At 41.0% G+C, this 12,164-nt stretch overlaps 1 protein-coding gene across 1 annotated transcript; it reads left to right on the top strand.

Annotated features, from left to right (window-relative positions):
- Positions 1-1,501: 1,501 nt before the first annotated feature.
- On the top strand, positions 1,502-3,481 carry LOC138894786 (uncharacterized). Its single transcript, XM_070179516.1, has 2 exons — positions 1,502-1,967; positions 3,276-3,481. The coding sequence occupies exons 1-2, from the start codon at positions 1,502-1,504 to the stop codon at positions 3,479-3,481; spliced, it is 672 nt and encodes a 223-aa protein (XP_070035617.1).
- The last annotated feature ends 8,683 nt before the right edge of the window (positions 3,482-12,164 follow it).

Below are 12,164 nucleotides of genomic sequence, written 5' to 3'. Positions count from 1 at the left end.
TGGAGTTTTTTTAAATTTTTGAAAATTTTTAAAATACATATTCAAATAAAAATTAAAAATTTTATGAATAAACGCTAATTTCGAAAAAAAACGAACATCTTTTGAAAAAAAAAAAAAAATTTCTTATGTCCAAACGAGCTCTAAATAAAACAAAAAGGTAGTTTTCTAGTGCTTGCGCAACCCCTCCACAAAAGAAAGCGTAGTCATTGTGATAGATGTCATGATCTATGTATGTACAAATTACACCCCCTCAATCCTATATAAAAATAACTCGGTTTTTTATATTGTTACAAAAATGACATAATTTTATATTTAAAATATTTTAATTTTAAATTAATTTTATATTGTATCCTAATAATATATTCTTATGACATCTGTAAGTTTAATATTCTTATTGTATACTCCAATCAAACATCTTTCTTCCTCTTAAATTTCGTGCCGACCAGAATAAGTAAAATCCAAGTTTTTCAAAACAAGCTAACCGTAAACCGTTGCGTGGCCTTTTCCTCCACACGCGTCATATAGCAGGACACTTGTCAACCGTGGCTGCACATACTACAATTGTATCGAAACGTTACTTTCTATTCAGGCAACCACGTCTTCTTAGATCTATACAGTTAATTGCCAGCTGCATCCATACGTCAGATATCTGGAACATATAACCGAAAATTTTACATGTATATTTTAATTTTTTACTGTCAGTTTGATTTAATAATACATGTATATTAGCCCGTTTGGATTGACTTATTTTAAGTGTTTTTAAACCAAAATAACTTTTAAGTTATTTTATAGTGTTTGGATAGAGTAAAAAAGTGCTTTTAAGCACTTGTTTTTAAGTTAAAATGACAAAAACAAGCCAAAAGCCAAAAGCTAAAATTCCTAACTTATGACTTAAAAGCTGTTTCGACTTAAAAGTCACTTAAAATAAGCCCATCCAAACGAACTCTATGTTATATTTTTTTTCTAGATGGGAACATTAGCCAAAACTTTAAATGAATGCATTCAAAGTGAGTCTGTTTTAATTATATGAGTATGTATGAGTCAAAAATCTGTCTTTAGAATATCTAAGTCAAGATAATATTAAGGGAAGAGTTCCCAAGTCGTCGTTTGTCGAGATGGTCCAAGAAACAGCAAAGTCTGTGGTCGAAGAGTCAACAAGAGCCCTAGTCAACAAGGGCCGTAGTCGAGGTGTCAACAAGGGACGAGGTCGAGTACGTTTGACAGAGCTGTAACGACTAGTTTTCAAGATAGAATATTAAAGAGAATATTTTAGTGGATATTCTCTGCACTTGTACTATTAGGGTTTCTTAGGAACTAATAGTACAAGTGCAGAAAAGCTGCACAAAATTGATTTTGCCGGGTAGAGTCGAGGGCGAGGGACGTGGACGGGTATAAACTTTGGTACTCAGGAGTCTAGAAAGGTAAGAATGGAGTGGGCATCTTGGTGGATAGGGAACTTAGAGAGTCGGTGGTTGAGGTTAGACGAGTGAATGATAAATTGATGACTATTAAGTTGGTGGTTGGAGAGTGCACCCTAAACATCGTTAGCGCCTATGCGCCGCATGTGGGCCTAGATGGGGAGGTTAAACGGTGCTTCTGGGAAGGTTTAGATGAGATTGTGCGTCAGGTTCCGCCTGCTGAGAAGCTATTCATAGGAGGGGATTTCAATGGGTATATTGGGTCGACCGCAAGTGGTTATGGCGAGGTGCATGAAGACTTTGGTTTTTGGGAGAGGAACGGAGGAGGTACATCGTTGTTAGACTTCGCTAAGGCTTTTGGGCTGGTGATAGCGAACTCTAACTTTCAGAAGAGGGAGGGGCATTTGGTTACTTTTCAAAATGCGGTGGCGAAGACCCAGATTGACTATCTCCTCCTCAGGAGGTGTGACAGAGGGTTGTACAAGGATTGTAAGGTGATTCCGGGTGAGATACTCGCGACGCAGCATAGGATCTTGGTGATGGACGTTGGTATTATGTTAAAGAGGAGGAAAATGTCTACTCGAGGAAGACCGAGAATCAGGTGGGGAGCCTTAACTAAGGATAAAGCCCAAGCGTTGGAGGGGCGGTTGTCGGCTATGGGAGCTTGGAGGAGCAGTGGTGACGCGAGCACTATGTGGTCAACGACAGCAGACTGTATTAGGGAGGCTGCGAGAGAGGTGTTAGGGGTCTCGACGGGCATCTCTGGTGGCACAAAGGAGACTGGTGGTGGAATGAAGTGGTCCAAGGTAAAGTGGAAGCAAAGAAGGCGGCGTACCTGAAGTTAGTAGGGAGCATAGGTGAGGAGGAGATGCGGGTGTGCATGGATAGGTATAAGGCATCTAGGAAGGAGGCTAAGCTGGCGGTCACAGAGGCTAAGACTGCGACTTATGGTCGTATGTACGAGGAATTGGGGGAAAAGGTGGGGAGAAGAAGTTATTCCGGTTGGCCAAGTTGAGAGAGAGGAAGACTCGGGATTTGGACCAAGTGAGATGCATCAAGGACGAAGATAGTAGAGTATTGATGGAAGATTCCCTGATTAAGAGGAGATGGCAGACTTACTTTCATAAACTTCTGAATGAAAAAGGGGATCGGGATATTGTGCTAGGCAAATTGGAGCATTCCGAGAGTCACCGTGATTTTGGGTACTGCAGGCGTATCGAGGTTGAGGAGGTCGTGGGAGCTATGCGTAAGATGAGTAGGGGCAGAGCGACCGAGCCAGATGAGATTCCGGTGGAATTTTGGAAGTGTGTGGGGAGAACAGGTTTGGAGTGGTTGACTAGGTTGTTTAATATTATTTTTAAGGGGAAAAGGATGCCGGATGAGTGGAGGTGGAGTACGGTGGTTCCATTGTATAAGAACAAAGGTGATATCCAGAGTTGTAACAATTATAGGGGTATCAAATTACTGAGTCATACCATGAAAGTGTGGGAGAGGGTGGTTGAAGCGAGGGTGAGGATGACAGTGTCTGTATCCGACAACCAGTTCGGGTTCATGCCGGGTCGTTCGACTACAAAAGCTATACACTTAGAAGGTTGGTGGAACTATACAGAGAGAGGAAGAAGGATCTGCACATGGTGTTTATTGACCTAGAGAAAGCGTATGACAAGGTTCCTAGAAAAATTCTCTAGAGATGCCTGGAGGCCAAAGGTGTGTCGGTTCCCTACATTATGGCGATTAAGGACATGTATAATGGGGCTAAGACTCGGGTTAGGACATAAGGAGGCGACTCTGAGCATTTTCCTGTTATAATGGGGTTACACCAAGGTTCTGCGCTCAGTCCATTCTTATTCGCCCTAGTGATGGACGCGTTAACACACCATATTCAAGGGGATGTGCCATGGTGCATGCTATTCGCCGATGACATAGTTCTGATTGATGAGTCACGAGCCGGTGTTAATGAGAGGCTGGAGGTTTGGAGACAGGCTCTTGAGTTTAAGTGTTTCAAGCTGAGCAGGATGAAGACGGAATACCTGGAGTGTAAGTTCAGCGCTAAGCCAGGGTAAGTGGGCGTGGATGTGAGGCTTGATTCACAGGTCATCCCGAGTAGAGGCAGCTTCAAGTACCTTGGTTCGGTTATCCAGGGGGGAGGGGAGATCGACGAGGATGTCACACACCGTATTGGGGTAGGATGGATGAAGTGGAAATTAGTATTTGGAGTCCTGTGTGATAAGAGAGTGCCACTGATACTCAAAGGTAAGTTTTATAAAGCGGTGGTTAGACCGGCCATGATATATGGGGCTGAGTGTTGGCCCGTTAAGAACTCACATATCTAGAAAATGAAAGTAGCAGAAATGAGGATGTTGCGGTGGATGTGCGGGCACACTAAGATAGATAAGATTAGGAGTGATGATATTCAGGAGAAGGTGCATGTGGCTCCCATTGATGACAAGATGCGGGAAGCGAGGATTAGATGGTTCAGACATGTTCAGAGGAGAATCCCAGATGCTCCGGTACGGAGGTGTGAGCAGCTGGTTACGGAGGACACGAGAAGAGGTTGAGGGCAACCTAAGAAGTATTGGGGAGAGGTGATCAGGAAGGATATGGCGAGGCTCCATATTTCCGAGGACATGACACTTGACAGGATGATGTGGAGGTCGAGTATTAGGGTTGTAGGTTAGGAGGTAGTTGAGTCGTGCCTTACTTCGTAACATGGTGGGACTAGCCATGTAGAGTTTTTGTATAAGATAACTAGTGAAAATGTTGTGGCTTACTATTTCGCTTTTCAGTGCAGGTCCTATTTACTAGCTATCGCTTTTGCTTTACATCTTTCTTCTAGATTTCATGATGTTCCTATTTTTCTTATGACTGTTGTGGTGATACTAATATTTACTAATATTGTCTCCCTTTACTTTGCATCTTTCTTCTGGATTTCATGGTGTTCCTATTTATCCTATGATTGTTGTTGTGATACTAATATTGTCTCCCTTTTTGCCCCTTTTGTCTTTTTATTTTTTTGAGCCGAGGGTCTTTTGGAAACAACCTCTCTACTCCTTCGGGGTAGGGGTAAGGTCTGCGTACACACTACCCTCCCCAGACCCCATTAGTGAGATTTTACTGGGTTGTTGTTGTTGTTATTATTGAACGTTATATCATTGCTCCTGATTTCTAGAATATTTATTACATATTATTGCCACTGTCTGACCGGATCCACGTGACATTTACTATTTTTCTAACAACCCTATCTAAGGACATTATTGTTAGCTAAGATCAACCCTTGTTCACATAAATTTAATTATTTGAACCAAGATCCATATTTTTTGGTCAAACAATTTGGCGCCGTCTATGGGGATTTCTTAGTTAAACTTTTAGTTTCCTCTAGATCTACAACTAGCACAAGTCGCTAACGTCAAAAAACAAAACCAAGACCTCCTTTCTTTGTTGTATACAAAACCCTACATAGCAGGTAACCGAGAAGAAATGATGAGGATAACAAGTGACCTCCCAACCAACCTCATGAATGTCATCAAGGAAAGCTGTGAAACGGCAGGTGAGGACACGACGCCTAGCGTGTCCCTAAGACGAGATGGGTCACCATCTCCACGCTGCAGCATAACAAAATCATGTGGTAAATGAGCCTCCACGTCTGCAGAGGAAGGGACACGTCGAGCTGTGAAAAAACTCCTTGAGGTGTGGCTAACTGACACGCTGACAATCGTCCTCAACAAACCCACTCCAGACACAACTACAGAAACCGCAAGGACTTGCATGATACAACAAACGGACGAGCAGCGCAACCAACCCCTCCCTCCAACGACATGTATAACTCACAATGCCATTGATAGTGCAGGTGAAAACGCCCTAGCCGCCATTCTACAAAGGATGGAAGAAATAGAAAATGAAAATAAGGCGCTCTGAGACCAGATGAAAGAACACCAAGAACGAGTTGATAAGATACCGGGTGCTCCTAAGCTGCTGCCAAAAAGGGACGCCAGCCGGTTCGTCGAGCAGTTGTGCAGTGACGTTGCAACCCTGCATGCCATACCAAAGATTTCAAAATGCTGCCCTACCTCAAGATATACGACGGCATGACCGATCCTGAAGATCATGTGACTCATTATGTCACCGCCGTGAAAGACAACGACCTCGCCGAAGAACAAATGTCCACTATTTTGCTAGAAAATTTTGGCGAATCCCTCACGGGAGGAGCATTGACGTAGTATTCACAGCTACCAGCCCGCTCCATTGAAACCTTTGAAGAAATGGGCGACAAATTTGTAACTGCCCATGCCGGAGCCAAGAAGGCCGATGCGAGAGTAAACGACATATTTTCCGTCAGGCTGCCAGGACCCAAAATCCCACCACAGGCGTTGTGATGTCACTTAGTCTCTAGGACTAGGCAAGCCGGTTACAATTACAATTCAAGCCATTTTTTTAGTAAATAATTTAATACAAGTATCCAAACCAAAAGCGGAAAACAAATATAACAACCTCCCAAGACTGGTAATATTGAGTCACAAACTCTAACTGAATACATGAAATGATCTCCAGGATCGAATATACAATATTGTTTGAATAAAAAGTGACAGTACAATAAAATGAAAAGACTCCAAGGGATTGCGACGACCAAGTCGCTCTACCTTGAATCCTTGCAATCACACTCTAACTCTGTCCGAGTCCGATATCTCTAATACCTGGCTCTGCACAAAAATGTGCAGGAGTGTAGTATGAGTACATCACAGTCGGTACTCGAAAGTATCAAGACTAGCCTCAGTGGAGTAGTGACGAGGTATAGTCAAGACACTCACTAGTGAATTAATCTGTGAAATATAGTAATATACAAAAATAATAGAAGATAAAGAGTTGTGACGACAACAAGGATCAATCAGGGATATGAACAATAAGTCAACAAGAACACCATAAATATTGCTCAAGCGAATAAGGAACACAAGTACAACCAATTACTCAAGTCCTTCAAATACACGTCTTTCAAATATAAGTTTTTCAAATAAAAATCTTTCGAATATAAATCTTTCAATTAAAAATCTTTCGAATATAAATCTTTCAAATAAAAGTCACTCTGTGACATCTCATTTCGTAATCATAAAATACGGGTCTCAATCCACTTTCATATTTTCGTAACACGGGTCTCAGCCCACTTTCATATTTTTACGGCACCTCGTGCCCATATTTCTATCGTAACCGCACGGACAACTCACGTGCCAATAATAAATTAATCATCTAATCATGACACCTCATGCCCACTTCTCATATCACAACTGCACGAACAGTTCATGTGCCAATATCAAAATCATTATATTTCTGCGGCACCTCATGCCTATATTACTATCGTAACCGCATGGACAACTCACGTGCCAATAATAAAATCCGCCCGGCAATAGCCACATGCTCACAATTTCAACATGGATCAGATTATTATCAAGTTTACCGAAACAACAACACAAGTTGCACAAGATATAAAAATAAACACAAAAAAAATCACAACATCACATGAAAATCACCAGCACAATAACCCCACATCATCATATAAAAATCACCAACACAATAACCCAACATCATCAAATATCATCCCTGACATTAGCCACCCTTATATCTCCTATAGCTACCCGTATCACTCCATATAATAGCCACCCTTATCCCTCCACCCTGACAATATCAATAGCCACCCGTATCGCTCCTATAGCCACCCTTATCTCTCCTTATAATAGCCTCCCTTATCGCTCTGTATAATAGCCACCCTTATCTCTCCTCCTAGACAATACTCCAACACACATAATAATAGTGAAATACCACCCTTATGTCCGCATAATAATAACTCAAATCACACAATAATTTACACAAAATATTATCACAACAACACAACACAAACAATTCATATCACAAGTTGCCCATAAGCCACAACCAATTCCAAAGGTGCGACGAAATCAATTAACTTCACAGCAAATAGCCCAAGACCAAACAACATTTATGAAATTCCTAATAATAACAATAAAATTGAAAAGTAATTCAGCAAGGAAAACAACATCCTTTAATCACAACTTCAGGTAAATAGTTTATGCTTCTTATTAACTAAATTTCCCTTTAATTATTTGCATATAAGAAAAATCAATAATGAAATAAATTCCACAAACACGACAGCTTAACAATAAAAGTGCTCACAAATAGACAATATAGTAATAATTCCAAATAAATATTTAGGAGCAACTCGGCATGTAAAAAATGCGACATGACGAATAAAAGATTTAATAAGTGCCAACAATTTCTAATTTAATACATAAGGGTGTATAAGAATTTTAACCGATATAATTTATACATATAAGCCAAGTACGTACTCGTCACCTCGTGTACACAGTTTTCAATCACATAATTTTCACATAAGACTCAATGCCTAAGGGGTATTTTCCCCGCTCAAGGTTAGGCAAGATTCTTATCTTTTCTGAATTTAGGTTGATATTCCAAAATAGCATTTTTGCGTGAAATCACCACCGGACATCTCAAATCTATCCAAATAAATTATATAACTTCATTAAAATTTATCGGAAATAATTTCGGATAATAAAACGTTGACTTAAAATTTCACATTAAAAGTCAAACTAAAGGTCAACCCGGGGACCGCATCTCGGAACACAATAAAAATTTATGAAATTCGAACACCCATTTCGATGCGAACTCAACCATACCAATTTTATCAAATTCCAATAACAAATCGTTCTCCAAATCTACATTTTTTGTTTTTGAAAGATTTTGCTAAAATCCCTTTTTCTTCCAATTGATTCACTAATAATTGATGGATATAACCATGGATTCATAAAATATAATCATTTTCGGATATAGGACACTTATCCAATTCAAATTCATGAAGAACTCCTCAAAATATCGCCCACAACCGAGCTTCAAACTCCAAAACTAAATGAAGAAATGACCATTTTTGGTCCTTAAGTTTCTGTCCAGTTTTGCACCTGCGGACAGATTTGTTGCTTCTGCGAGAAAAATCACACTTCTGCGCTGCCTCCGCTTCTGCGAGCACTATCGCCACACCTGCGATGTCGCATGTGCGAAAGAAATTTTACTTTTGTAAGAAACCACTAAGCTGCTAGCTTCCGCTTCTGCGTGGTGGAATGCGCTTCTGCGTACAAGTTTCTGCTTATGCGGCCTTCTCCATCAGCCTCTACCCAGCTTCCCTTCCAGTCGCTTCTGCGATCAAGCTTTCGCAGAAGCGATTGCACCAGCAACTAAATTCCAGCAACTCCATCTAAGGTTCAAACGATTTGAACCCCATCCGAAACTCATCCGAGCTACCCGGGACCTCGTCTGAATATACCAATAAGTCCCGTAACACAACACGGACCTGCTCGAGGTTTCAAATTATATCAAACAATACTGAAATTATGAATCGTGCCTCGAATCGAATTATGAGTTTTCAAATCTTCCAACTTCTATAATTTACGCCGAAACGTATCAAATCAATCTGAAATGATTTCAAATTTTGTACACAAGTCATAAATGACGTAATGGAGCTATTCCAATTTTCGGAATTGAAATACAAATCCGTTATCAATAAAGTCAACATTCGGTCAAACTTATAAATATTTCAAAACTCCAACTTTTCCAATTTTAGCCAAAATGCGTCGAATTGTCCTACGGACCTCCAACTCCAAATTCGGACATACGCCTAAGTCCAATATCACCATACGAAGTTGTTCAAATCATAAAAATTTCATTCTGGAGTCGTTTGCTCAAAAGTCAAACTCTGGTAAACACTTTTCACTTAAGCTTCAAAAATGAGAATTGTTCTTTCAATTTAATCCCTTATCATCCGAAAACCAAACTCGACCACACACGCAAGTCATAATACATATTACGAATCTACTCGAGACATTCGGTCGCTGAACGGGACATAAATTCTCAAAATGACAAGTCAGGTAGTTACATTTTCCCCCTCTTAAATATACGTTCGTCCTCTCGAACATGCTAAGAATCTTTTTGAGAACCTTAAATTACTGATTGTATTTTTCATACATTTACTCGCCGGTGATTCTACGTCACCGCAAATTAACATGGGTCCGACAACACCATCTTAGTTGAGATTATTTCTCTTGTTTACACTTACAAGCCTTAAGACCAAATTTTCGTACACTCCAAATATTTTTAAAAGGACTGATTTTTACATCAACACATGGTATTAGTCTCAACCGGCTATAGCACTCGTGCCTACACTCGCACGATGCATTCATACAACGTAACATATCATACATAGGCCCATAATAATTACTCTGGCCCCAATAGCTGCCCATAATCAATTATAACACCGACAATTAACCTCATCTCAATTCAAGAATTGTTTCAAACCTTCGCAATACTGACAACGATTTGAGGAACATGAAAACCTTGTAATATTCACCCGAATCATCAAGCCACATTTAACACCACCTGGGCACATACTTCGTAGGCTAAAACACAATAAACACAACACAATTATGGCTAAATATACACAAAGAAATATATAAAAGAAATATTAAGCCTAACAAGCATGACTCCCTATTAGTACTATAATGCCAATAAATTTCACAAAGGAGAATTTAAAACATATGAATTTAACCACAAGGATCTCATCCTGATATAACTTCCACCGCGGCACGTAGCCCAGTTCAAATGTATCAATTCACATTAACAAGCAAGGATTCCATCCTTAGCTCTGATCACAAGTATTATGCACATAGTGCTAACTGAAACTTTCCATTTCTCTTTCTTCTTTTAATAAATTCCGATAACTAATTTTCACAACACATAATGAACCCCCATACCAGTAGGACAATCAAATTCACCAATTTTAATCAAACTATCCCGAATTTACATCAAAACTCACTGTAGTGAGTAATAGAAATTCACTTTTGGACTCATAGCCCTCAATAGTGTACAAAATAAAAATGATAGATATGGGCTAACACCATCAAATCTCCCAACAGGGATAAACACATAAGCAGAGTACATGATTACGAAGCTTACCCAAAAGTGAAGTATGGACTCGTTTCGATACACAGAACCGAATCGAGTTAAGAAAATATTCCTTTATAACAAATAAAGATCATACATGTAACGACACCATCTAGTGTAGCGGCCTCAACTATACCATGGAAAATATATCAACGGGCCACGTCTGTCCTCCACCCCTAATTAGATATGCATGTGGAGTAGTAACTGAAATGGGGCCCGCAGCCTGAGTGCCCTGATGAAATCTGCCTCTCCCAAGCCTGGGATAATCTCTCATGATGTGCCTAGTATCACCACTCATAACAACTCCTCTGCGGTCGCAGCTGCTCGTACTAAGTATGTGCCGAATAATTGGAATAACCACTGTAAGAATCTCGTATCAGTGGTGCACTATAAGAACTTATTGGAGAACCCCGAGTAATCTGATGTGCGTATTGAGGTGGCCGACTGCTCGAACCTCTACCATAATGGGTCATAGCTGAAGAGTAAAATCCACTAAACCCTCCAGAGCTTCGAGACGTTTTGGCCTCCTTAGACTTCCTTTCCTCACCTCGAAAATGCTCAATCCTCCTTGCAATCTCCACTACTTGATAAAATGGAGTATCAATCTGCAACTCTCGAGCCATGCATATTTTAAGATCATAATTGAGCCCCTCAATGAATCTGCGGACTCACTCTCTAATGGTATGAACCAAAGTAGGTGCATGAAGGGCTAACTCACTGAACCTGATGGCATATTCTGACACCATCATGGTGCCCTGACGCAACCGTTCAAACTCTGTGCGCCACACATCTCAGAGAGTCTGGGGAACAAACTCTTTAAAACAAATCTCTGAAAACTGAGGCTAAGTAGGTGGTGCAGCATCGGGTTGTTTGCCCAACTCATAGACCTGCCATCACTGACACACTGCTCCTGACAGCTGAAATATAGTAAAGGCAACTTCGTTCACTTCCACAATACCCATGGTACGGGGAATACGGTAACACTTTTCTAGAAATCCCTGGGCATCCTCGGTAGCTGTGCCACTAAAAGTAGGTGGACTATACCTCTTAAACCTCCCAAGTCTCTTCTGTTCCTCTTCTGATGCCCCTGGCCTAACCTCAGGCTGAACAAGAATAACAGGCCGTGCCGGCACCACACCCGGAATCTGACCAATATGAACTCGCTGCTCTGAAGCACGGGCGGTGGGAGTTTGAGTTCCTCTCCTAATCTGCGAAGTAGCTGGTGCAACAAAGATCAATACCGCCTGAGCCAATGTACCAAACATGCTCAAGAACTACGCTAAAGTCTGGGGGGTAACAACAGGCGCCTCCGGTACCTGTCCCCTAACTGGAGATACTGGTGGCTCCTCAACTACTGCTCTGACAGGTGCTTTAGATGCGATACGTGCCTTTCCTCAGCCTCTACCTCGGCCCCGACCTCTCATGGCTCTAGCAGGGGGCGCAAGTGTCTATCCAGCTGATCTGGTAGGGCGTGTCCACACCATCTGTGAGAGAATAGAGGTACAAAGGCTCAAACTCTGAAATCAATAAATTTCGCACAACTGGAATGAAAGAAGTGAAATTTTCCTAATAATTTCGTAGCCTCTCAAAGATAAGTACAGACGTCTCCGTACCGATCCGCAAGACTCTACTAAACTCGTTCGCGACTCGTACAACCTATGAAACTAGGGCTGTGATACCAACTTGTCATGACCCAAAATCTCATCACAGGCGTCGTGATGACACTTAGTCTCT

Source organism: Nicotiana tomentosiformis, chromosome 6 (genome assembly GCF_000390325.3).
Source record: "Nicotiana tomentosiformis chromosome 6, ASM39032v3, whole genome shotgun sequence".
NCBI classification, from domain to species: Eukaryota; Viridiplantae; Streptophyta; class Magnoliopsida; order Solanales; family Solanaceae; genus Nicotiana; species Nicotiana tomentosiformis.
This window is presented reverse-complemented; position numbering and strand designations above follow the sequence as displayed.

Bases quoted from the DNA above. Each gene is read 5' to 3' on its own strand.
- LOC138894786 (XM_070179516.1), top strand. From the start codon at position 1,502: ATGACTATTAAGTTGGTGGTTGGAGAGTGCACCCTAAACATCGTTAGC. The intron at 1,968-3,275 runs GTATTATGTTAA...TATTCGCCCTAG, and splicing joins GATCTTGGTGATGGACGTTG to TGATGGACGCGTTAACACAC.